This window comes from Neolamprologus multifasciatus, chromosome 3 (genome assembly GCF_963576455.1).
Source record: "Neolamprologus multifasciatus chromosome 3, fNeoMul1.2, whole genome shotgun sequence".
Classification (NCBI taxonomy): domain Eukaryota; kingdom Metazoa; phylum Chordata; class Actinopteri; order Cichliformes; family Cichlidae; genus Neolamprologus; species Neolamprologus multifasciatus.
In genome coordinates, this window is record NC_140441.1 from 8248709 (window position 1) to 8275002 (window position 26294).

General features: G+C 39.4%; 3 protein-coding genes across 5 annotated transcripts in view; all 3 read right to left on the reverse strand.

Annotated features, from left to right (window-relative positions):
- Nucleotides 1-26294, reverse strand: part of LOC146521399 (coxsackievirus and adenovirus receptor homolog) — a 113894-nt gene that overhangs the window by 62440 nt on the left and 25160 nt on the right. The window lies entirely within an intron of this gene.
- LOC146521404 (uncharacterized) lies at nucleotides 1083-6838 on the reverse strand. The gene is made up of 8 exons (XM_085155064.1): nucleotides 6116-6838; nucleotides 5745-6008; nucleotides 5420-5665; nucleotides 5148-5333; nucleotides 4895-4993; nucleotides 3599-3688; nucleotides 2388-2486; nucleotides 1083-1471 (listed from the first exon to the last, which is right to left on the reverse strand). Exons 1-7 carry the CDS (start codon nucleotides 6291-6293, stop codon nucleotides 2398-2400), a joined length of 1152 nt encoding a protein of 383 aa, XP_085011190.1. The 5' UTR covers nucleotides 6294-6838; the 3' UTR covers nucleotides 1083-1471; nucleotides 2388-2397.
- On the reverse strand, nucleotides 17335-26002 carry LOC146521405 (myelin-oligodendrocyte glycoprotein-like). Of its 3 annotated transcripts, XM_085155356.1 has the most exons (5): nucleotides 24230-24344; nucleotides 19676-24108; nucleotides 19479-19598; nucleotides 18175-18522; nucleotides 17335-18058 (listed from the first exon to the last, which is right to left on the reverse strand). In XM_085155356.1, the coding sequence occupies exons 3-5, from the start codon at nucleotides 19549-19551 to the stop codon at nucleotides 17955-17957; spliced, it is 525 nt and encodes a 174-aa protein (XP_085011482.1). In that variant the 5' UTR covers nucleotides 19552-19598; nucleotides 19676-24108; nucleotides 24230-24344; the 3' UTR covers nucleotides 17335-17954. The 3 variants fall into 3 exon arrangements, with proteins under 3 accessions (XP_085011482.1, XP_085011481.1, XP_085011480.1); XM_085155355.1 differs by having other exon boundaries at nucleotides 19479-24108; XM_085155354.1 differs by lacking the exons at nucleotides 17335-18058; nucleotides 18175-18522; nucleotides 19479-19598 and adding an exon at nucleotides 25479-26002 and having other exon boundaries at nucleotides 22322-24108; nucleotides 24230-24577.

Here is a 26294-nt window from a genome sequence, read left to right on the forward strand (position 1 = left end):
CGACAGTACTGATTGGTGAGTGATGATAATTTGCGCACCAATTCCTCTGACATCGTCTTATCAATCGTTAGCTTACTATGCAAACATGACAAGTGAAATCTCCCGCAGCTTAAACATGTGAGAGGTTGATCGCGCAGAGAATCGCTGAGCGTTATGTGAGTGCGTGTGTAAAAGCAGCAGGATATATATTTTAGTTCTGCTGAGCCAAATAAGACAGGTCAGGGTGAAGAAGTGACAGCCAAAGAAAAGCTAACCACAAAACGGAAAGGTTATGACAAATCAGACTATAAGGAAAAAAGAAAGTGCAGCTTTATGGTTTCATGGACAAAAGAATTTCTGTGGCTGCAATATGACGAGCTAAATAACCAGGGCTGCACATAAGTGGTCCGCAGGTGCGCATTCGCTGTCAAAATAAAAACCGGCACAAGATAAGAAGTTGCAACGCGTGTTTGCATACATAAGATTTTCAGGAGGAGGACAGACATTTGTTTAGAACTCTTAAAGATGTCGAAGAAGCTCCTTTAAGCAATTACTGTGATGTTCCTCCACCTCCAAAGAAATGTCAGAAGGAGTCCGAACCACAAAAGAAGCGCGTATTCTCGGAAAAGTGGTTGCAGGAGGTGAGCTGGCTTCAAACAAATGATGAACGCACAGAGATGTGGTGCAGAATGTGCCGTGAAAATTTAATAAATGACAAATTAATAAAAAGGCATGAACATTTTTTTTGTATCGAAAAAATATCGAACCGTGACACCAAAGTATCGAACCGAACCGAACCGTGAATTTTGTGTATCGTTGCACCCCTACAATAAATGGGTTTCTGCATGTTTGCTGTAAAAAGTTATTCAGTGAAAAATGGAACATTTTTTGCCACGTCATCGGCTGCCAACTGGTTTCTCATTGCGTGCGGAAATGAAAAAAAGATCAAATTCTTCAGTTTCAAACACACACACATGCACACATCCTGTACTGATGCTTTTCTGTGCATCCTACAGCCACTGAATGATGCTCCTGCTGTTTTCAGTCTGCACTTGTGGTTTGATTTTCATTGTTTTCTGCACTATCGGTTAACCACATGCAGACTGTAACAAATCAAATTTTCCATGTGTGACCTTTTTGTAACCCACAGAACCACGTGTGAAAAGCAAGTAAAATCAAAAGTTTATTGATACATCCTAAAATGCAACAAACATAAATAAAATATAAATAACACAAAAGTTACTAAGGACACAAATCATATGGGCTTATTTAAATAACTGTCACTGATATTACAGAAAAAAACCTCTTTTAAAATTCCTGTTAAAAAGGATGTGACTTTTGGGTCTTATTCAGTCATAAAAAGACATAAAACATACATCTGTATCAACGAGTGAATGTGGTCTCCTCTGAGGTGGAGAGCTGATAATATAGAGACCAGAAGCTGGATGTCAGTGGTTGGATTGGTGGACTGAAGAGTCGATCACATCTCATTCTGGTTTAAGGTGTGAACACAAAAACACACAGTTCAAAAAACAGGAAACATGATTGCAAGCTTTGTGGTTTAATCAAAACTTTCATCTTCAACTCCCCTGCATCACACAGTCCCAGTTCAGACAAGTGAAAACTGACTGCACTGGGAACCAACCTGCATTTGCAAAAAAACTCCAGTAGATGTTTTCTGGCTGTTTCGTTGTACAGTGTATAATTTAGCTTGTCTCTTTCACATCTCGTTCACTGACAGCAGGTTTGTGCGGAAATACAAGGGTGTACACGATTTCCATGATATACTACAAGTGTACTGAACTGAAACACATTTTTTTTGTTGATTCTCAATCTTTTGGTCCAGTTTTTCCACATTTTGATTGTAAACTTGATGAAGTCTAATAATGGTTTCCACTGTGGAGGACAGACATAGATACTCCTTTTTTATTTTATTTTGTACTTATAGCTAAAAAAATAAGACATTTGTTATGTTATACTGGGCTTTGTGCAACTGAGTTAATCCTCAGCCTGAAACTAAACGATTTAGCATAACTCTTTCAAGGTTTCTGGCTACCCTTCAAAAAAACGGTCTGAACAGCAGCTGGATGGGCAGTTTTGCCTGAGATTCCACATTAGGCATATCTCGATTTAATGATGTCACACAGATCAAAGGGTAGAAAAAAAGAGTGTAAAATTCAGTCCAAGCTTTTGTCTCATACTGTATTACTTGGCACATCAACTTAACTAATTATTTCAAACTTTGTTCATGTTTAATATAATCATCCACCGCGGGAACAAGATATGTTTAGGGATTGAATCTAAATGGAAACCTTTGAGATTTTAGTTCTGTTATGAAGGCTATTCTTTAAGACAAAATGTAGAATATTTTTCTCTTTGTTCAACGTTAAAATAAAGAGCAGCTTTACCTGTGGTCTTCTATGGTCTGACACCTATTTGTCCATATTTGCCATCTTTGGTTCTCACTGTTGAGTAGACCACAGCTGTGTCACTTTCTCCAGGCACAACTGCAAGAGTATTTTAAAAATTATTTCACTCCACGTGGAAGCAGATTTTTGTTTGTGCTTAAATTAAGTGACACATTTTCAAAACTGGGGCATCCTTTCAGAGGGTTTTTCCCACCACTTCTTAATACCTTTGCTTTAAAACAACAATCAACCAGAAAGAACTGGTAGGTATCTCTGTGTAAAGGGAGATGGATATCTTTGATGCTATCTTCTTTTGATGTAAGCTGGTGCACTGCACCAGCGAGCACAAAGCAAAGGTTTTCTCATGAACATGAACACTACTGTCAGCCAAACCATGACAGACTGCGGTGAAATGTCTCAGTCAGAATGCAGTTAACTGGAGTCAGCAACAGGAAGCTGCTGCTGTGGTTTTACATGAGTAACTTTAATGAGGTCAAAAATGTAGACATTTTATATAATTCAGTCTGTGACTTTTTACATGTTAAACTAATAGATAAATAGGTAGATAGGCATCTGACTAATGGGCGCCTCCTATGTAAGTTGGAGGAATGTGTCCAAGAACCTGCTTACCCAGAAAAAAGGAGGGAAGTGTATGTTTGCGTGCACCTCTGTTTTTCTACAACTACAATAAAATGGATGGAAGGATGGATACAAATACTTTTTGTGCATCAAGCAGGTAAAACATCTAGTGTTTGCAGCTGTTCACTGGAACTCTCAATATAAGGTCAAGAGAGATGTTGATGAAGAAATGAACCATCATCAGGATGAACAGCAAACCAAAGTTTTTAGAGTGGCCAGTCTGGTACATTACTAAAAAGAAGGAAATCCCTGGCCTTCTCAGCAATATCTAAAAGCCCCGAAAGACCGCAGAAGACAACTAAATTATTCATTTGTAATATAATGTGAGAATATCCTCATCTGACCATAAAACCTGGTCACTGTAGAATTACTTTTAAGCCTTTAGCCTTTAAAATTTGAGGTAGCTCTATAAATTCTTTACCTTTGTTACACTGACAACAAGCATGCCATATGTTTCCTGCTTCAGCAGCCGGAACAGGAAACATATTCAACAATGCATCACAGCAAACACAGTGATGTTTTCGGCTACAGCCAGCATCACCCCGAGTTACTGAAAACAAGCAAAGACTTACCTCCGCTTTGTTTGATTGGTTGTTGCCGATGATGTGATATTTTCATTTCACTGTATGTGATATCGTCTGTGATGTCAGTCGTGCCTTTGTCTGTTGACATAGTCAATATTTAACATTAAAATTATTTACTCTAAAGAGTATATGGTGATCTGCAGTCAGCGACAGGAAACAGCTGCTGTGGTTTAACATGCAGAACTTAAAACACACACATAACATCAAATTGTTGAGTGAGTGTAAGATATTAGTTAACCCTTTAAGACCTACCATAGAACCAAGTCCGCCAGAGCTTATATTATATTTTTACATGCTGTGGAGCCATTTTTGGGAGCATTTCAAGTTGATATACATCAATACAACCATTATAGCCTAAATTTTAATAATGTGTATGCATTAAGTTCATAGTAATTACATAAATTGCAAAAAAGTGCAATAAACTACAAAAAATTGAAAATCGTTTTTGCTTTTTTAACATATATTTCTAGTTAGAGAAATTTAAGAGGCTTATCCCTCAAAACTGTAAATACAAACAAGTTGCACAAAATAGTTTCCTACCACAGGAAATTTATTTTGAGTGTCTTCATAGTTTTATTTTTGAAATACACCATTTTTTATATACTGCAGGAAAAACGAAAATAAATTTTATAGTGCAAATTTGCAAAAAAACAGCATATGCATCAAAATAAACTATTTCCAGCAGTGCAATATGAGTCCTAAGCATCCCAGAAACGACACAGAAAGTCATAAAGTCAAACATAACTTTTAAAAACACCAGTATAGGCTCATGAGGCCTTGATGGTAAAAAACTAATTTCCGCAAAATGACGTTACTTCCGGTTTCGGGCAGGACATGGCGGACATGCGATAGTTCGCGCTGATGGACGTAGGAAGTGTTACAAACAGCTGATCGGATCGGCAAAGCGTGTTTCTGGAATATTATGTTTTTGTTGCAGCAAGTGCTTTTTATGCAGTTTTGCAAAGCTATATGTGGAAGGAAACTGTGACCGAGGACAAGCTGATGGCATAAGATGTAAGTACAACTCCTCCGGTTTCATATGCAAAAAAAAGTATTGCGCTAGCTTACGTGGTTGCAGTGCTACCAGGATTTAAAAAATGCCCGCTCTGACCGGCTTTAAAGGGTTAAGCCCGAAAGTAGCTCAAATAAATCTGCAGACAGATCATGTTTTAATCTATTTGAACACATCAGGGTGTCTTGAATGGCAAACATGCTACTTCATGGTCATGAAGTAAAATTTGCCGAATAACTGAAGCACCACCTGAAAAACTCTGAAAATTTTACCTCTGTTTTCCTTGGACGTTTGTGTTGGTCGTTGGGATAATGTGATTTCACTGTATATGACATCGTCTGTGTTGTCATCTTCTTCAGTTTTGCTTTGATCTGCCAAAGTTATTTAAATTCAGGGTTTTTTGTATGACTGTTCTTATGGCAACTTTTATTAGATGCAATAACACAACATTTAAATGAAAAAAAAAATGAATATAAAAATAAGCAAGAATATTGGAAAAACTAAATTCAGGTGTCTGAGTCTTACTTTCAGGTTTCCGATGAAGAAGTCGTTTTACCAACAAAATCAGTAGCACTAACAGGACCAGTAGAACCACCACACAGACCGATACAACAACTGATAAGCTCAATGGAAGGTTAGAGGTTGATGTAGGTGGAGGTGTGGATGTAGTTGGAGGTGTGGATGTAGGTGGAGGTGTGGTGGTGTGTTCCCCTAAAATAAAGCAAACACAGTCATTAAGTTGTCGTCACATTGTGAATGTTGAAAGCTGCAGAAACACAGACAGGTGAGTGTGTCACCTGTGACAGTGATCCAGCTGGATGGAGACTCTCCATGACCGCTGATGTCACACTTGTAGAGGCCTTCATCAGACCTGGAAACATGCTGGATGGTCATGTGACCTGTAGGCTGCTTCCTGATGAGGGAGCCATCTTTATAGAAAGCAGCTGGGAGGTTGGAGGGAGTGGTCTTTGTTTTACAGAGCAGAGTGACGTCATCTCCCTCCATCACAGGGAGGACAGGACTCTGCAGGATCACTGATCCACCTCAACACAGAGACAAACTACAGCATTTCATCCATTTACACACAGCTTCATCAACACTAACTCCACACACTCAGCTTACCAGTGACTGTCAGCTTAACCATGTTACTGATGGGACCCTCTCTGGACTCACACCAGTAAACTCCACTGTCTCGTTCAACGACATAACTGATGTCACAGGAAGAGTTATCTGACGTTCCCCACCCATCTCCACACTGACTGGTGTTTCCTTTGGTCGTGTTTCTCCTCAGAGTCCATCCAGCAGAGCTGTCGTCCTCCTCACAGCTCAGAGACACAAAGTCTCCTTCAAAGAACTGAGAGCTGTTGGGCCTCACAGTCAGACGAGCTGTGAGGGTTAAAATGTTCATTTGTATATATTCTAAAACATGAACCCAATCAGGTCATATCAGTGAGCATTAATCATTTAAACTGTGACAGAAGAAGGTTACTGACCTTGGTTTGTTGAGCAGCTCAGCAGTGAGATCAGAACTAAAGAGAAATGACACTCAGGTTGATTTGAGGTGAACATAAAGAACAACTCCACACAAACAGCTAACAAACACACAAACACGTCTCTGCAACATGTTTCAATGAAGTTTGGACAACAAAAGTCTGAAAAAGTAAATCCCATAAAGTCATGTGTCCACTGTGCAGCTGTGTTGATATAATGAGTGAATGATTTGATCTTTTCACTGCCTGCTGTGTTTCCTCGACTCCTGAGCAAAGATAAAGAGTCAGTTCAGACCTGCAGTTGGTCCTCGTGGTGTTTTGAACTTGAATTCAGCCTGATTTGTTTTTCATGTCTTCTCCTCCATCATCAGTTATCAGGAGAGCAGACAGTCAAAGTACAAGAATTCAAACAAACACAGAGATTCTACTTACAGAGCAGACACAGCACAGATGTTTCCTTCATCGTCCTTCTCACTCATTTGAGCTTTTTTTCATTTCTGTCACTGACACCAAGTAAAGCCCGCCCTCTTCCTCTGAGTCTGTGGTTTCTTCAATTGCAACAAAGACAGTGCTGCATAGCTACCCTTTGTTTGAGTCACCATTTAACCAAGTACAAGCATTAGCTCACTGACCCAGATTTTTGTTTCATGTACTTAATTACACAGTGCTTCTGAAAGCTGTTACACAACAACACAACAACAACAACACAAGCATAAACACACTTTCAAACTTAAAAAAGTAGAAGTAACTACAGGTTTAACAATATCTTAGTTTAATAAGCTGTTTGTATCTTGTCACCATATAATAGGATATAAGATAAGATAAGACAAGATAAAATATGATAAGATAATAATGTTATATTGGTGGTCAGTAATTGTGCCCAATGTGGGAAAAAATGGGGTCAACCCAGTACTGACCCCATTTTGTCTTCAGTCCATGTTGAAATGACAGCATTACACAGTTATTGCACATTTATCAGGTGCACTTCCATGATGTGATTCTTAGTTTCTTCACAGCTGCCTAAAATGTGCCAAGAATACACCCCCCACCCCACTACACCACCGTCCCAAACCTTTCATAGATGGCTGGATGGATCCATGGTTTCATGCTGCTTTCACCAAATTCTGACCATCACCTCAATGTTGCAGAAGAAATTGAGACTCATCAGACCAGGAAATGTTTTTCTAAACTTGTGTATAGTTCTGTGTGAAGTTTCGGGTAGCCTGTGTGAACTGCTGCCTTAGTTTCCTGTCCTTAGCTGACAGCACTGGCACCTGATGTGGTTTGGCTGCTTTGGCTCATCTGAATCAATGCTGCACATTCAGAGATGCTCTTCTTGATAACCTGGTTGTAACAAGTGGTTATTTGTTTTTTGCTTTCCTTTTAGCTTCAAGCTGTCTTCGACATCAACAGGAGGTTTTTCTCCCCAGAGACCTGCTGCTCACTGAATATTTTCACATTTTCACTGCTCTCTGTTGTGTGGAGCTCTGCAATTTTATAAATACTCAGAGCACCAGCATACATGCCAAATTTAATGTCACCTTTCTCTCCCATTATGATGCTCAATTTGCACTTTATGAACTTTATCTAGCACTGGTGCCTCACAGCCAGATGGTCCACATTTGAGCAGGTGTACCTGATAAACTGGCCAGTAGGTACATACAATGAAATAACTGTGGATTATCACAGCACCAACAATTTTAATGTTAATCAACATATATGAAAATTATGTCAACTCAACATTCCACCACAGGTTGCTGATGCTGGCTGGCTTGTAATGGTAAATGTAACCTTTCGAACTTAAAGTTCAAAGACTTCATAGAACAGTTAAGATTTTATATTTTAACTGTGAGACTGAGCTAAGCAGGTTATCAACACAACTTTTTTATTCTTTGTTGGAAATGTAGACATTCAACATGTATCAAACCAAAAGAAAATATGATGTAAAAAGAAAACAGAATATAGAAAGAATATTTAATATAAAAATATATATATCTATCTATAATATCTTTTTTTCATTTCCTTTAGTTACTGTTAGTGAAAACATCTGCCTAGCAATTATTTTTAGGTTGAGTAACATTTGGCTTTTCTATCCAGTCATTTTAGTCTACACTGGAGTCTCATAAAAATCCTAGCCTCACGCTATCATGTGACTTCATGAGGTCAGATAGCCCAGGATGTGAGTGGGCATTAAGGCATCTGGCAGGGATTTCAAAACTGGGTTATAGATGGCAGACAGTTGGTGTTGTAAACCACCACCTTTGTTCAAAGATGGTCGCTCACAGTGGACAAAATGTGAACATTGGCATCCTCGAAAGAGTGTCCTTTATCCTTAAGATGCAGATGGACAGCTGAATCTTGTCCCGTGGAGGTGGCTCTTCTGTGTTGTGCCATGCGTTTGTGAAGTGGCTGTTTGGTCTCTCCAATGTAGAGGTCTGGGCATTCCTCGCTGCACTGTACAGCATACACCACATTGTTAAGTCTGTGTTTTGGAGTTTTGTCTTTCGGGTGAACCAGTTTTTGTCTGAGTGTGTTGCTGTGTCTGAAGTACACCGGGATGTCATGCTTGGAGAAAACCCTCCTGAGTTTCTCTGATACACCGGCTACATAGGGGATGACAATGTTGTTGCGTCTGTCCTTCTTATCCTCCCTCGCTGGTGTCTGATCTTCTTTTCTGTGCCTCTTTGCTGACTTTAAGAACGCCCATTTAGGATAGCCGCACGTTTTGAGTGCTTCCTTTACATGTGTGTGTTCCTTCTTTTTCCCTTCAGGCTTAGAGGGAACATGTTCTGCCCGGTGGTGTAGGGTCCTAATTACTCCAAGTTTGTGTTCCAGAGGGTGATGGGAGTCAAAGAGGAGGTACTGGTCCGTGTGTGTGGGCTTCCGGTAAACTTCAATGTTGAGGTTGCCATTCTCTTCAATGGTCACAGTGCAGTCCAGGAAAGGCAAACAGTCATCCTTCGTGTCTTCCCTGGTGAACTTGATGTTTTTATCCACAGCGTTGATGTGCGCAGTGAAGGATTCCACTTCTTGTGTCTTGATTTTGACCCAGGTGTCGTCTACATATCTGTACCAGTGGCTGGGTACTCTTCCTTTGAAAGAGCCAAGAGCCTTCCTTTCCACTGCACTGTACAGCAGGGGTGTCCAAACTACGACCCACGGGCATCCATTTTTAATTGGCCCGCATGTAATTTCATAAATAGAATAGAATATGGCCCACACTTCAACTTTTGCTTGAGTGTATTACACTTCTTAGTTTTAACACCAGGGGGAGCTGCTGTTGATCAAGGCAGTTGCTCCACCAAAAAGAACAATCACAGAAGAAATTTACCTCAAGCTACTAAACATGACAGAACCAAAGGAGCGAAGGGTAGAAGGTGAGTGCTAAAAATTTTCAGACACGGTGGGAGAGTGAATATTTCTTCAAAGAATTCATGGGAGAAGTGTCTCTGTTTGATCTGCACTGAAACTGTGGCACTTATGAAAGAGTATAATGTACGACGTCATTATGAAACCAAACATCAGGCTTATGCATCCTACAGTGCTGCTGTGCAATTAAAGCAAATGGTAGCTGTCCTGAAGGGTCAGCAACAGTGGGTTTTTCGTGCTCAAAAGGTCCAGGAAAAGGCTACAATAGCCAGCTCATCGCAAGACATGGCAAGCCTTTTTCAGATGGAGACCTCATAAAAACACGGCCTTGTTAAAGTCACCGAAATAATGTGAAAAAGTGCAGGACTTCAACAACGTCAGCATGTCCAGAAATACAGTTGGGCGATGCATTGAAGACTTGTTAGCCAACATTACACTGCAACTGTCTGATAAAGCTGTGCTTTTGATTTTTACTCCACCGATCAAGTGACATTTGTCCGGATTTTTGGCACGAGTGGCGTACGATCAGCACTGCAGCTGGATGGCTCGATTTACATACCCAGCGATGCTGATACTCACCAGAATAATTTACTAAAATTATATGGACGCCTGTTATTAAGCCCAGTTCAGTCTGTTTATGTTGATAAGCGTTTCAAACAAACGTTAATAGGTGTGTTGCTAAGCCTAATAACTTATATAACAAGCTTGAAATGTACCCGTCCCATTTTTCCCTTTATTGTTTTTTCTCTGTGCTGAAAATCTTCTGTCTAAGAAGAAATCTGAGGCTGCTGTTCTGAGAATGAGCTACCAAAGCTTTTTCTGAATAAATCAATAAAAATCCATTCATGGAAAGCTGTGATGAAGGCAGTTTTGTCATTAATTATATTCAACAATATAACATATTTGACCACTTTTAAGTGATTATACTAACTTTAATACAGTCAAGGCTATATACCTAATTTCTAGTAAGTGTCCCAGCCCCTCCTATATTTTTATGTATGTGGCCCTCAGTGAAAAAAGTTTGGACACCCCTTCTGTACAGCTTACACCGCGTTGTTAAGTTTGTGTTTAGGAGTTTTTTCTTTAGGACGGACAAGCTTTTGTCTGAGTGCGTTGCTGGGTCTGAACTACACTGGGATGTCATGCTTGGAGAAGACTATCCTGAGTATTTCGGAGACACCGACTACATAAGGGATGACAATGATGTTGTATTTATCTTTCTGATCCTCCCCAGCTGGTGTCTGATCCACTTTTATGTGACACATCTGATCTTTTTTTTATTAAATATACAGCACCTTGGTCAACAGTTGTTTTAAAAGTGTTATATAAATAAATATGAGCTGCTACTTATGTTGTGCTTTTCTACTCAAAGCCTCATTCACCTAGTCACATATGTGTAAACATGCAAACTGCTGGAATCCAGGGATCAAACCATCAACCTTTCGGTTGGTTTACAACGTTCTCTAGAGCCTCTCAAAAGCCACCGAAGAGGAAAGTTGCACTATAAAATACAACATACATCAACATACATAATCACATGCCAGATATAAAACGATCCCCAAAATACAAAAAATAAAACAAACACACAAAAACAACCTAAACACCTACGGCGTTCACTCTGGGCTTAAAGTCAAAGAATAAATATTAGATTTATGTCATACTTTATCACACCTAACACAATAGTGTACAATGGTGATGCAGGTCTGATTAGAAACAGTTTATTCCCAGGCCAGGGATTGCAAAAAACCCCCCAAAAAACTCTTAAAAACACACACAATGAAATGTTATCAATATATCAAATATACTTAAATCTCCCCAGAATAAACAAACCCAGTTCTAAAACTAGTAAAAACACAACTTTCTATATGAACTAAAATCCCCTGATGTAATTGTCCCACCACCCCGGATGAATGTTCATAATGGCTGCACAAGCAGGGCAGAAATTCCTTCTCCAGAGCGGAGTCTTCGCCAGCCTAGTCCCAGAGAGACGAGGAGGAGCGTCCGGTTCCCCTCTCGTCCCTTCACTGCGCCCATCCCAGCCCAGCTTGCATTCTGCACTGGAGTCGCATCAGTGCCCTGTAAATAAACAAAAAGGGGCCTGAACAATCGTCCCGGAAGCGGCCATGGCGTATAGTCATGGCGACCCTCTCCCAACATGGCTGCACCGGGTCAACAACAGTGGAGACACTTCTTACAAATGCAGGTAGAGGTATACCTTTGCCTGCTGCTAATCACACGCATTGTCTCCTACTGTCGCCGTTCTTGCTGTCGGGGTCGCCACGTCTAGCTCAGCGGTCCGTCTCCAGATAAAGCGACACACCCCCATGACCAGGCAGCGGGTCCCTCTTTTTCCACCTGGCCTTCATGTAGTCCTCCTCATATCTGGGGCCTCTACTCCTCCGATGCTCAGCTAGCTTATGTGGTTGCAGATTTCTTTTCTCATGTGTTAATCACATATTTAATTATATCACATTAGTTATAGTAATATCACTTTGTCCCTTTACTATAGTAAGAGCACTCCTGCCACTACTTTACATACATGTGGAAAGAAACACAGTGAGGCCATTGTAATGGGAGACGTTAAACAAATAGTGGGACTCCTTCCCTTTATCAGGGATGTAAATCCTTAGGTGACGGCCAAGCAGAAAACAAGGTCATAATTCTCTCTGTGAGGGAGGAGGTATAGCCCCCCAGTGAGAGGGGCTAACATGTAAGAGTTTGTGGAATGTTCTTTGTCTGTGTGTCTGTATATAAGATGCAAGGCGGCGGCCACAATTCAAAGATGGTCCTGGTGTTTCACTGGGATGCTCTCTCCACATTGCGTGGACATGCGTCTAAATTCGAAAATATATTCCTTTTTTTTTTATTTTACAGTTCGTTAAGTTTTGGTTTTTTTTCCTAACATTTAGGATGTTAAACCCACTTCAAATCATGTCTTGCAGGTTACTGATAAATTTTCCACAACACTTCCTTTTAATAGGTCTTTAGACAGCTGATAGGCCACCTCTGGACACACCATGCCTCAGCAGGTGATCCCTATCAGCTAATTTGTCCCATGCCCAGCTAACCCACAGTGGATTAAAACAATGTAAAATAACACACTAAAAACATGCTATACAAACAGAATAAAATCATGCAAATAAAACTACACTTATAAATAAACACAAAAATCAGAATAAAACCAATATAAAAGAGTTTCCACTGTGACAGATACACACAATACTTAGACCAGACTATCAGACAATTTACACAACTCTGTTTTACATGAACTGGTTAGAAGGCAGAACTGATTAAAAGAAAAGAGGAAATGCTGAGAGACTTACCAAGGATCAGTGCTACTACTACAATCTGATCTTAGAGGGAAAATTAACTGTTTATAAAGAAAAGTGAAAACAAGGGACTTTCCAAATGATTTGAGAGTGAGTCACTCCACACAGCAGCCATGTCCATTCTGTGGAGTTCACCTGTTTTTGTGTGGAAAAATTTGGATAAATCAAATGAAGGCGTGTTAAAGTTTTAGGGTTGCACATTTTTGAATCAACGGCATCAGTAAGAGCTGCTCTTCACTACCAAGTAACTGTATTCTTTCAGTACATCATATAGTTCTTTCATGTGCTCTGTGAAACAGCAAGAGGTAATGAGGCAAACATTGCCCTCCTAACATGCACGTGGATGTGGTGTTGTTTGTTACCAGTGATGATGTGAGTGCTGAGCGGACTGACACTAATACTACCTAATGTGAAACTTTCTTTTATCACATTTAAAATGTTTATGTAATTCTTGGAGAGATTTAAATCCTATACAAATCTCTCCCCCCAATTTTTGTACAGTCTTCATAAAGATGAACCTCTTGTCTTCCTAAATCTGACAGTGGTAAAGGAGATAAAACAGCACAAACTAAATCAGGCTCGGCCCTTTGTTTCTGTTGCTGTTTAGCAGGCCCAGACACATGTTGGGAGTTCTGCTGTTGTCAAAGAGTGACATGAAATTTAGCTTTTATTTTCTTTTCTTTGGTTCTTTTCTTTTTTCCTATTCTACAAATCAACAGGAAACAGGAGTACAAAACAAAAACAGGACTAAATAATGATTCTTAATTAGCTGTAGGTCTGTGTCTGTCTGAGCTCTGAGGTAGTCTGGTGAGCTGTCCAGGGTGCATCTCTCACCCTATGACAGTTAGATTAAAGGATGGCTGGAAAATGCCAGACAAACATCAATATAGATGAATAGATATTATTGTCATGGTCCCAGTGTTTTTGGTTATGTACTTTTACTTTTGATAGTTTTGTATTTTCTAGGGTTTAGTGGTGTTCCCTGTGGTTGGTGTCTTCCCTGCTTGTGCATTCCCTTAGTGTAGTAGGTGTGTTTAGTCCGTGTCTCTGAGTCTGTGTCATTATGTGTATGTGTTTCCTGTTTTACTTTGAAGATCTCTGTCTTTTGTCAGTGTGTTCTGTTTACGTTTCCCCTGCCTCGTCAGTTGTGATGTCTTCCAGGTGTGTTGCCCTCCTGCTTCCCATCCCCTGATTCCTGGCGTGTGTATTTATAGTGTGTGTTACCTCGTCTTTGTTGCTGGTTCGTCTGTGTTTTTTCCCCTCGGTCTTCCTGTGCATTCTCCCCGCGGTGATCTCCCTGCAAGGTACCCTCGTTCGTGTTCTGGTTTTTTGTTAAGTTCTAGTTTTCCCAGTTTAGAGTGTTTTCAGTTCTGCTTCTCGCCACCCTTTCTTTTGTGTTGAACTTCACCCCTTTAGTAAATAAAGCTCACTCACTACTACGCAGTCTGCATCTTGGGTCCGTTACTAATCCACACACGGCCTGCCTCGGCCCCCCGTGACAATTATTTAGTTTGGTGCTCGAATATGCCCTGCATTATCCACCAAGCAGTGCTTCAGCACCTGCAGCTTCCCTACAAATTATCTTAAAATCAACCTGTCTTTAAACAACTCAAGCTATCTTTAGCAAAATGGTAACATACAAAGAACCGGAGTTTTGAAAACAATGCAAAAAGCACACTGCACCCACTGTCACACCAAACACAGAGAGTTGCAGCAGTGGACATATATAGTGATGCTTTCTCCATTCCAGCATCCCTCAGACATGTACAGCATTTACTTCCAAAGATGTGCAGTTAGCATTTTGTAGGACTGTGAGCGAGCATTTTTGCAGTGGGAGATAACACCTCTGTCTTTGGGTACTGTCCAAATGGAAACAAGGGCGCAGATTGATACTTTGGGTGGCTGTAGCTCAAGAGGTAGTGCAGGTCACTTACTGATTAGAAGTTGGTGGTTCAACCCCAGTCTACATCCTAAATAACCTTTGGGCAAGATATTAACCCCAAGTTGCTATCTGATGCATCCATTGGAGTATGAATGTTTGTGAATATTAGACAGAAAGCACTTAATCATAGAAAAAAGTGTTTGTATAAATGGGTAAATGATGCATATTATATATGTATAAATGAAAAAAAGATCCCCACTTGCCCCTGCGGACGGTCAATCCTTCAAGCTTGGGTCCTGGGAACTTGAAGGTCCTGCAAAGTATTTTAGCTGTTTTGACGAGGAGGTTGGAGACTTTTTAAAATCTTGCTCCACATCATTAGCTTTGCTATATAGTGTGACTCTTTCATTATACATTGCCCAGTCTTTACTGGAGTATCTAGTACCTACACAGGGTGGTTCAACCCGGTTTTCAGGGTTTTCCATCAGGTGGAGGTACCTGGTAGCTAGTATTTTTTTAGTACGAAAATCAATAAATCCATACATACCACAACTGCATGACAGAAATATAAATAATATTTTACAAAGAAGATGAACTCGACTACAGCAAAATTACAGAATCTAATACAGCAGAAATACAGTAATATGCATGTGTAATACAGTTTAACTTGGTGTGAGAAAACCATATCAGAATCAGAATCACATTTATTGGCCAAGTAATATGTGAAAACACATATGAGGAATTTAGTTCCAGTCGATGGTGTCTCTCAAGCACAAGAATGTAAAAACACACAATATATGAGCAACACAATGAACAACATATAGCTGTTAGACTGAGACATAGAACATCCATCTGAGACAAATCAAGACCCCAAAACAGTATCAGGTTGTCAAGACAACATTTTCATTCTTCATGAAATTTTCATTCTTCATTGGAAATGTAGACATTCAATAAATATATATATATATATATATATATATATATATATATATGTGTGTGTGTGTGTGTGTGTGTGTGTGTGTGTGTATATATATGTGTGTGTGTGTGTGTGTATCGTTTTGTTACTATTAGTGAAAAACATCTGTCAAGCAAATATTTTTAGGTTGAGTGGCTGACGGTGGATTAATTATGTTTTTAAGTTAAAAAATAGTCCAAAGTTAATAGCTGTCACCTAGCTGTTCTTCCCCCTTTTTTTAAGAAGGGGGATTTTTTTGCAACTAGTTAAAAAAAACATGGAAAGAGGAACTAACAGAGACATGTGAAAATAGACACTACATGGCACTCGTGTTTCACAACCACATCCTGCTGAGCTAACATGACTCTTTGAATTATCATTTGACTTTTGAAATGACTCTTTATGTGATTTGGTGCTACAACAAGACAAATGAACTAAAACTGAATACAGAGTATATCAAACTTTATATCATAGTTTTTAGATGGCTAACCATAAGCAGGTATCTTGTGCTTCTGTTTCTGTTACGTGTCATCTCAGAGGCTAAAATGTCTGTGGACCACAGAGGCTGCAGGAGCTACAATATAAGATTGACTGGTGTCTCTGGTGGAAATGTTTTTACTGTCGCTACATAGTCATAGAGTAGCAATGAGAGTTGTGGATGCACAAACAAAGAAATCACAATTGCACCTACACAGGGTATGATTGCAGCTTGATAACCAAGCAAGCTTTCATTAACTTAGCATTTCACTCACTCAAAAGGGAATTTGGTCAAACCGCTCCATCACTGAATGTTGGAGGTTATAGCTCAATGAAGTCCCATCAAAACATCAGTTATTTGATCCTGAGGCCACCAAATCCAACACCTTCACTCCTTGGTTCAGTGTAACAGACAACAGGTATGAGTCTGAATTTCTACACCAAATATAAAAGAACTCAGAGTGAAACCCACCATGTGGTGTTGGTCCCAGCTAGTTTAAGAGGAGCTCTGGTACTCAGTTGTAGCAGTAAATGGCCAAAACCAAGTAGGCGGTAGGTGAAGTGTTTTGCCCAAAACCAAGCACAGCCGAGTTATGTCGAGTCGAGTTGGTACTAGTGGGATACAGGCTTATGTGCCTGAACTAAAGTGCCTATGAGTACAACTCCTGCAACAATTTGCCCCCCACCCCCTCCCAAATCTACCCAACAACAACAACCAAAGAAAAGACCAATCAGGTAATCAAACAAACAAACACACAAACAAAAAGATTTCTGATTTTACCCAACACCAAAAAAGGCAAAATACCAAATTGCTTCCCTATAACATACAGCATGATTTAATATTGTACACCAACAATCAGTGTATGCCTACTACTTGACCCAAAAGTATATAAAATGTAAAAACATGAAACAAAAACAAAACAGAACAACAACCATAATGCAGATTATGGATTATTTAATATAAAGTGAAACCAAAATCAACCAAAATCATCTGGACTCAAAGTGATCTGTGATTCCAATCAGTGTTCCTAAACTACCACAAAAACAAAGTGTTCAGCAGTCTGTAAGAACTGGACGGATTCAGAAGCCATATTCAAAGCCAGTTACAAATCAGGAACATGGACTGTACGAGTTTTCAACAAAAATAGACAACAGTCCCTCTAGTCCATCCAGCTGAACATTATTGTCCAGACAGATAACATTTTTTACATATTCACACAGCCTAAGTCATTGGTGTGAGGAGGGAACTAACTAAACCAACAATCCCATCAAAACCAATGAGGTGTTCCCAAACATGCAACTTTACCCACATTTTACAGATGAGAAGACAAAACCGACGAGGAAAGCAAGGTCAGCAGTCCTGTGGCTGTCATAAAATCTCCTTCTATAATCAACAGTGATTTGTCATTTTTCCAAACTCACACTGTCACATGTTGTGTTGTATAAACACTCGTGTGTGTATATACATATCTTCACATATAATATTTTACAAATAATGTAAACTCTACTACAGCAAAATCACTAATTCTGCAGCATTCAGCAGAACATACAGTAATATAATACAGTTTCACTTGGTTTGAGAAAACCATATTAAAGTACTGAAGATGGACTCAAACTGTAGGTCATAAAGCTGCAATCAGATATTACAAAGATGTTTGAGAGAAATGTGAAATACATTTAAATTTTAGATGTTTGAAATCTGCAGCTGAATCTTCCCCATCTTTAATGTCCGTCTGTCCTCAGATCATTTTTGTTTTCTTGTTTTCATTAACAAAACAAAAAAACTGAGGTTGGTTTGAACACTGACTGTTTTCTTTAAATTTTCTGTAGCTAAAAAACAAAAGCAACAACAAGAAGCACAATGGGAACATACAGACCAACTGCCAGTCCAAAAGAACCACTTACATTTCGTCCTACTGGTACGACTGCCCGACCTGCAGGTGAGAAACAGGTGTGAGGTGTCAGGTAGGTGATGAGTGAAGAACAGAATCCAACAACCAGGAAGCAGATTCAACTTTGATTACTGACACGCTGAACTCTCATAACTCACCTTTAGAATTAATAACTCTCAGGTCAAGAGTTATGGTCGTGGTGTAAGGGCTGAGGTCTTTTTTCTGGGTAACACTACATTCGTATGTTCCAGCATCATTAATCGTCACATCCTTCAGAATCAAAGACACGTCTCCATCCTTCATCTCTCTGTCCCACAGATCCACCCGGTTCTTAAAAGATGGATTCTGATCCTCGGGATCAAATCGCCCATCTCGATACAGATACACATTTTTATTTTGTAGGTCAGGTTTGGTCCAAGCTACAGCTCTGAGGGAACCTTTATCTCTTAGAGCTTGACATGGTAGAATGACGTTCTGTCCAGACAAAACTGTAAAGACTTCCTGGTCTGGAAGAGGAAACAACACAGAGCAAAGTGAGTGAGCGAGGATCAGTCAAGACACTCAAAAAAAACAACTTTTTTCTTATTGATGTTGAGGACACTGTGGGACAAAAGAGGAGCCTCAGAAACCAGCACACTTGGGAAGTATTTAGTGGACACTACAAAGTGTGCCACATCAGTGGACTCACAAAAATAATTACTTACTTCAGATATGCTGCTTACTGTCTTTGACATTTGACTTAATTTTTTTCTTAATGACGTGAAGTACATCTGTTTTTTTTCCTTGATTGCCAATACATCAGGGGGCATGTTTGAAAAGCCAAAAATCTCAGATTTTGATAGCACAAAGAGTTACTTCTCATCATCTGTGGGCACTTTGACCTCAGTTTAACGTCAAAGTCCTGCTGCTTGAATTCTCTAAAACTCTGATGACAGTTGTAGATTAGAGTGGCTGTGGCTCAGGAGGTAGAGCAGGAGTGTGAGTGTGAATAAATATGACATAAAGCACTGCTGATTGAGACATGTATGAAGTGATTTGACTGCTCAGGTAGAAAAGTACTATATAAGAGCGAGTCTGTTTAGATTGAATAAGGAGCTCATGGTAAATGGAAGCTGATGGTTTTCTCAGAGACGTTTTAATATCAGCACCAGATCATTTTGGAAAGACTCCACAGACCTTTGTCTTCTTATTTTTTAGGGCTTACATGTTTAATTGACTTCCTGCAGGTTCCACAAAAACATTCCCCGGTGATGCGTGGGGGGTTTAAAGCAAACTTTATTTAATGAACAATTAAACCACATATTCACTTTAAAACAAAAACATTCCGTAATGATGAACTACTACTGTATTATGTGTGTTGATATTGAATTATACCATACTGCATACATGCAAACAAACAAACTCTTTATTCTTCTTTATGTTGCTTTTGGTCACTGTTTGGTTTCCAACAGTTAAATCTCACCTGCAGCCTCGGACACGAGGACGACAGCAAGCAGCAGAGTCGAGCAAAGACACGCACATGTTCCTGCAGCCATGTCCGCGCTGTAGTCCGATGATCTTTGTTTGTTTAAAATCCCGCCTGCTGATATTACCCGTGAACAACTGGACCGGGGTCTAAAACTTGACTGCGTTAGATCAAATTCAAAGCGAGTGTGAAACGCGTATCTCTTTCAGCCGCTCATCTTGAATAAACGCCTGAATTATCACAAAAACGTACCTCTTATCTGCTTTTTTTTTCATCTAAAACTTCGCCCTCGAGCTCCATATGAAGCTTGGGGAAAACAAACAGGAGCAGCCGTTAAACTGCCAGTGGGCAGACAATACCCAGAACACGCCCATTTCTCTGGCAGTTTTTTTCATATAAACGAGAACATGAAGTGAAAATATGTCAAACTGTGCAAAGACAGGAAAGAGTTTTGTTAATTTCCCTCTTATCTTATAAGTTCAGATACAGCTTTAAGGTTTAAAGGTGAAAACATACACATATTTATTCTCCTTCAGCTCCTCTCATATCTCTGAACTGTCTTACTGAGAAATACTCACATTACATCAGAGCTGCTCTCACACTTTATTTTAGTTACCACATTAATCATCCCTCAGTTATGTGCTGCTTTTGACAGAATAGGTCCGTTTATAGCAAAAGTCTACCACCCTTTGGTCAAATGAACTGCTTATTATGTTGCACATTTTTTACTCTAACTGAGAACTACACCCCATCACACAAACACCTTCTCTAACATTCACACGGACTCGAATTCAGATCGATGCATCAGAAGCAACTCAGCGTTCACCATCTTATCTTCCTTAAATATGCAAACTGCAGGAGCCGGAGATCAAACACGGATCCAGTTGGTTAACAACCTGCTCTACAGCCTCCCAAAAGCCACCAAACAGGAGAGCTGCGCTAGAAAACACAACATACTCCATAATCACATGCCAGATATAAATTGATCCAAAACATAAACAAAACAGCCTAAACACCTACAGTGTTCACTCTGGGCTTAAAGTCAAAGAATAAATATTAGATTTATGTCAAACTTTATTACATCTAATCCAATATTATCTCAAGTTAGAACACAACACGACCTATCTTTGTTTAGAAACTTCAGTCAGCATATAATACAAACACAGATGACTCAGAGCAGACTCTAAGACAAGTTACACAACTCTTAAATGAGCCGTGGTTAGAAGGCAGAACTGATGAAAGATAAAAATAAATAAAGAGGAACTGCTCAGAGACTTAGCAAGTATCAGTGCTGCTACATTCTGATCTCAGAGGGGACTTTGATGATTTGTAACAAAAAGTGAAAATAAGGGACTTTCCGAATGACTTGAGCCTGCTCTGTGGTTCACCTGTTTTTGTGTGGAATAAATCCAATGAAGGAGAAAGAAAGAGTATTAATGTTTTAGGACATTTCTGAGTCAATAACATCAGTGAGAGCTGAAGTAACTGTACTCTTTCAGTGCATCATACAGTGCTTTTATGTGGTCTGTCTGTGAGACAAGCGCAGCAGCAAATGAGTCAAATACTGCCTAACATGCACGTGAATGCGGTGTTGTTGTTAGCAGGGATGATGTGGCGTGTTTACCGAGTGGGCTGACACTAAAACTACCTAACACAAAAACAGGAAACTGTTTTTTTACCATGTTTAAAATGTTTATCTAATTCTTGGAGCGATTTAAATCCTACAAATATGCATCACCCCACTTTTTGTGAAGTCTTAATGAAGAGGAAACTGTTCGCTTCCTCAGTTCGATGGTGGTGAAGGAGTTAAAAAGTCTTGAAGGCACAAACAAAATCAGTCTGACCGATCATGCACACAGCATGTGTGAACATGTTGGAGCTCTGTTGTTAGCCAAAGAGTGACAGGAAGGTATGTTTTTCTTTTTGTTTTCTGTTCTACAAGTCAACAGGAAAAAGTCCGGTCAGACAGGGTGATATTTGTACCTGCATGGGTTTTTCTCCTACAAAACAATAACATGCTGGATTAGAGAATGAATTTGCCTGTAGGTGTGGTACCCTGAATGTTTGAACTGTCAACAACTCGCAGCTCAAACTCTCTGTTTGTGACCCCCCCCCCCCCCCCCCCACTTTTTTTTCTTGCTTTTGTTGTGAATAGTTTGTATCGCAGAGCAAAACGCATTTGCTCCCACCTGATGTGGTCTCAGGGTAATATTAAGTTTCGCCAGTAGGTGGCAGTGGCGGCTCAGAAAAATGACAGACTGGCAAAGTAATCCCTTACAAAAGTAACGCAGGACAGTTATTGTAATGGTCAGTAACAAAGAACGGCTGTTTTGCTGTGTTTCAGGTGAAAGCAGTATTTTACATACGTTTATGTAAAGTTAACACTTATTTAAAGTAATATTTTTTGAGTGTAATTCCTGTTAATAAGGCATTAATGTGTCCAAATAAGAGAGTTAGTTCAGCTTATCTGTGGATGAACCAAGCAACATGGGTGTCCTAGAATCCTACATTAGACTTTGCAAAGTGTTGTACCATCAAAAATATGACAGAGAAAAATATTTGCTGGTTTAAAGTGTCTCAGTGCAGATTATTCCTTGTACATTAGTCTGATTAATCTCTCACTATAAGATGATAAGTTCATCTAAAGTACTTTACAATGTGTTAGTTTTTCTTTGTCCTTCAACTCTGATGGAGCAGCTGTGATCAGAGTGAGAGCTGCAGCTGGAATTAAAAAAACAAGTCTTTACATGACTGAAATCCAAGTTTATGGAGGAGTCTGTTTCCCAGAAGCTCCTGAGGGGAAGTTAGATTTCATGAAATACCAGACTGGGACTGATAAGTTTCAGTTTAATTTTCCTTTTTATTTTTGTGTTAATTTCAATTCATGTTTCTCATATAGCAGCAAATCAATACTCATTCCAGCACTGATTCAGAAGCCATTTTCAAAACCAGTTAAAAATCAGGAAACTTCACAAAGAATGGCAAGTTGGACAGCAGTCCCTCTAATCACTCACTGAAACCCATCCAAGTGAACATTATTGTTCAGGCAGTAAATTTTTTGATTTACACCACAGCCTAAGTCATTGGTGTGTGAAGGGAACTAACTAAACCAACAATCACACCAAAACCAATGAGGTGTTCCCAAATATGCAACTTTACTTATGTTACACAGATGAAAAGACAAAACCGACAAGGAAAGCGCGGCCAGTCCTGCGGCTGTCATATTATCACCTTCTATAATCCACAGTGATTTTTCCACACACTGTGACATGCTTTTGTGTCTGTGTTGTGAGCATCTGTATTTATGCTGACTGAACATGATGAGTCAAACCCATCCAGATGTCACAAACAGCTGCTGAACCTTAAGCTGAAACCAACACTCACTGATTCCAACACTGCAACATACTCGACACTGGATATTTAATTAGAAAAACACAACATAATCTGCATATATGTACAATGGGTTTGGGTCTAAGTGAACCACAAAAGCATGACAGAAATATAAACGATATTTTAAAAAGAATATAAACTCGGCTCACTGATTCTAACACAGCAGAACATAGAGTAATGTTCCTGCGTAATACAGTTTAACTTGGTGTGAGCAAAACATATTAAAATACTGAAGGTGAACAAAAACTGTAGGTCATAAAGCTGCAGGCAGACTTCACATGATGTTTGAGAGAAATGCAAAAAACATTAAAAATTGTAGATATTTGAAATGTGCAGCTGAAAGTTCAACATCTTTAAAGTCTGTCTGTCCTCAGATCATCTTTGTTTTCATTAAAACTGAGCTTGGTTTGAACGCTGACTGTTTTAGTACTGGAGCATAAATGTTTAAACATATTTATGGATTTTTCCTGCTTTTTATAAACAGGAACAATGAAATTGAGACTTTAGTGGATTATAGTGCAGGACTTCTTGACAGTCAGACTTTGCTCTTATGCAAAAGGAAATGTAAAGATAATCATAATTTAGAATTTTTATGACTAACTTAGCCAACTTATTTTACTCTGCTCTGGGGAGCTTGTGCAGATTCTGACTCGTTTCTTTTAACCCCTCAAAAGTAAAAAGAAGACAGACAGACCAATTGTCAGTCCAACAGATAGAACCACAAGAAACTGAATATTTAAAATGTAAAATCAAATCAAGAACTTAACATTTGATATGGCCTGCTGGATGTTAAGCATTAAAAATGTCTATCTTTTCATCATCTTCCTTTCTCTGGAAAAATTTCAACCTACTACTTTCCAGCAGGAGGGTGGTATGGACCCTGATTTTGTTGTTGTTTATATCTTCTGTGGATGAAAAAAACAACTGCCAGAAGAAGCAGACCAGAAACTGTCAGACCAACAATCAGTCCAACAGATCCTCCTGTCTGACGCAGGTCTGCAGCTGAATGCTCCCCAACTTTAATGTTCGTCTGTCCTCAGATCATTTTTGTTTTCTTGTTTTCATTAACAAAAAAACCACAAAAAAACTGAGGTTGGTTTGAACACTGACTGATTTCTTTACATTTTCTGTAGCTAAAAAACAAAAGCAACAACGAGAAGCACAACAGGAAGATACAGACCAATGACCAGTCCAACAGAACCACTTACACTTCGTTCCACTGGTACGACTGCCCGACCTGCAGGTGAGAAACAGGTGTGAGGTGTCAGGTAGGTGATGAGTGAAGGACAGAACAGAATCCAACAACCAGGAAGCAGATTCAACTTTGATCACTGACACGCTGAACTCTCATAACTCACCTCTAGAATTAATAACTCTCAGGTCAACAGTTATGGTGGTGATGTAAGGGCTGAGGTCTTTTTTCTGGGTAACACTACACTCGTATGTTCCAGCATCATTAGTCGTCACATTGTTCAGAATCAAAGACACGTCTCCATTTTTCATCTCTCTGTCCTGCAGATCCACCCGGTTCTTAAAAGATGGATTCTGATCCTCGAGATCAAATCGCCGATCCACATACAAATGTACTATTTTCTTTTGTAGGTCAGGTTTGGTCCACTTTACCACTCTGATGGAGCCCTTATCATTTGGAGCTTGACATGGTAGAATGACGTTCTGTCCAGACTGAACTGGGATGCTTTTGTGCTCTGAAAGAGGAAACAACACAGAGCAAAGTGAGTGAGCGAGGATCAGTCAAGACACTCAAAAAACCTTTTCCTACTGATGTTGAGGACACTGTGGGTCAAAAGAGGAGCCTCAGAAACCAGCACACTTGGGAAGTATTTAGTGGACACTACAAAGTGTGCCACATCAGTGGAATCACAAAAATAACAATTAACTTCTAATATCCTGCTTACTTTCTTTGACATTTGAGTTAATTATTTTTATTTTTATGATAAGAAGCACATCTGTTTTTTTCCTTGATTGCCAAGACATCAGGGGGCATGTTTGAAAAGCCAAAAATCTCAGATTTTGATAGCACAAAGAGTTACTTCTCATCATCTGTGGGCACTTTGACCTCAGTTTAACGTCAAAGTCCTGCTGCTTGAATTGTCTAAAACTCTGATGACAGTTGTAGATCAGAGTGGCTGTGGCTCAGGAGGTAGAGCAGGAGTGTGAGTGTGAATAAATATGACATAAAGCACTGCTGATTGAGACATGCATGAAGTGATTTGACTCCTCAGGTAGAAAAGTACTATATAAGAGCGAGTCTGTTTAGATTGAATAAGGAGCTCGTGGTAAATGGAAGCTGATGGTTTTCTCAGAGACGTTTTAATATCAGCACCAGATCATTTTGGAAAGACTCCACAGACCTTTGTCTTCTTATTTTTAGGGCTTACATGTTTAATTGACTTCCTGCAGGTTCCACAGAAACATGAGCGGCTTAAAGCAAACTTTATTTATTAAATAATTATATCACATATTCAGTTTCAAACAAATACACTGTCTAACAAGCACCTAATACCTTTGTATTATATCATATTGTACACACGTAAACCACTCTGAAACTCTTTATTCTTCTTTATGTTACATACAGTTAAATCTCACCTGCAGACACGGACACAAAGACGCCAGCAAGCAGCAGAATCGAGCAAAAAAATATGCATATTCCTGCAGACATGTCTGATGACCTTTGTTTTTAAAAATCCTGCGTGCTGATTATCCGTAAATAACAGGACCGGAGTTCAAATTTGACTGCGTGAGATCAAATTCGAGGCTTGACCAAAGTCACAGTGAAACATGTCACAAACTCTTTCGATTTCGCTGGGTTTAAATTATTAAAATGAAAATAATTCTTGATTAATTTCCCCAAAAATTATATCCTCAATCACCACGGAGAATGCATGAAGCCTTCAAAATCTTAGAAAAAGGAGCTCACAGTGGGCAGAGCCTTAAACCTTGAAGAACAGGCACATCTCTCAGCGAGCTGCTTTCATTTGAATGAAAACATGAAGTGGAAAAATATGCCCCCACCCACACACACACTTACACACACACGTCCTGATTTGTAAAATGTTATAGGTTCATCATTCCTATCCTGATGTTGTCTCGAGCTCATGTTTGAACACGAGCTGTCTTTGGTTAAAAACGTCAATCAGCATAAAGACAACTTACACGAGTCTTTTACATGAACTGATGAAAGATAAGAATAAATAAAGAGGAAATGCTCAGAGACTTAAAAAGGATCAGTGCTTGATCCTGATCTCAGAGGGGAAATTTAACTGATTCATAAAGAAAACTGAAAACAAGGGATTTTTGGGATAAACTTGAGTGTGAGTCACTCCACACAGCAGCCGTGTCCGTTCTGTGGAGTTCACCTGTTTTTGTCTGGAAAAAAATCAAATGAAGGAGAAAGAAGGAGTG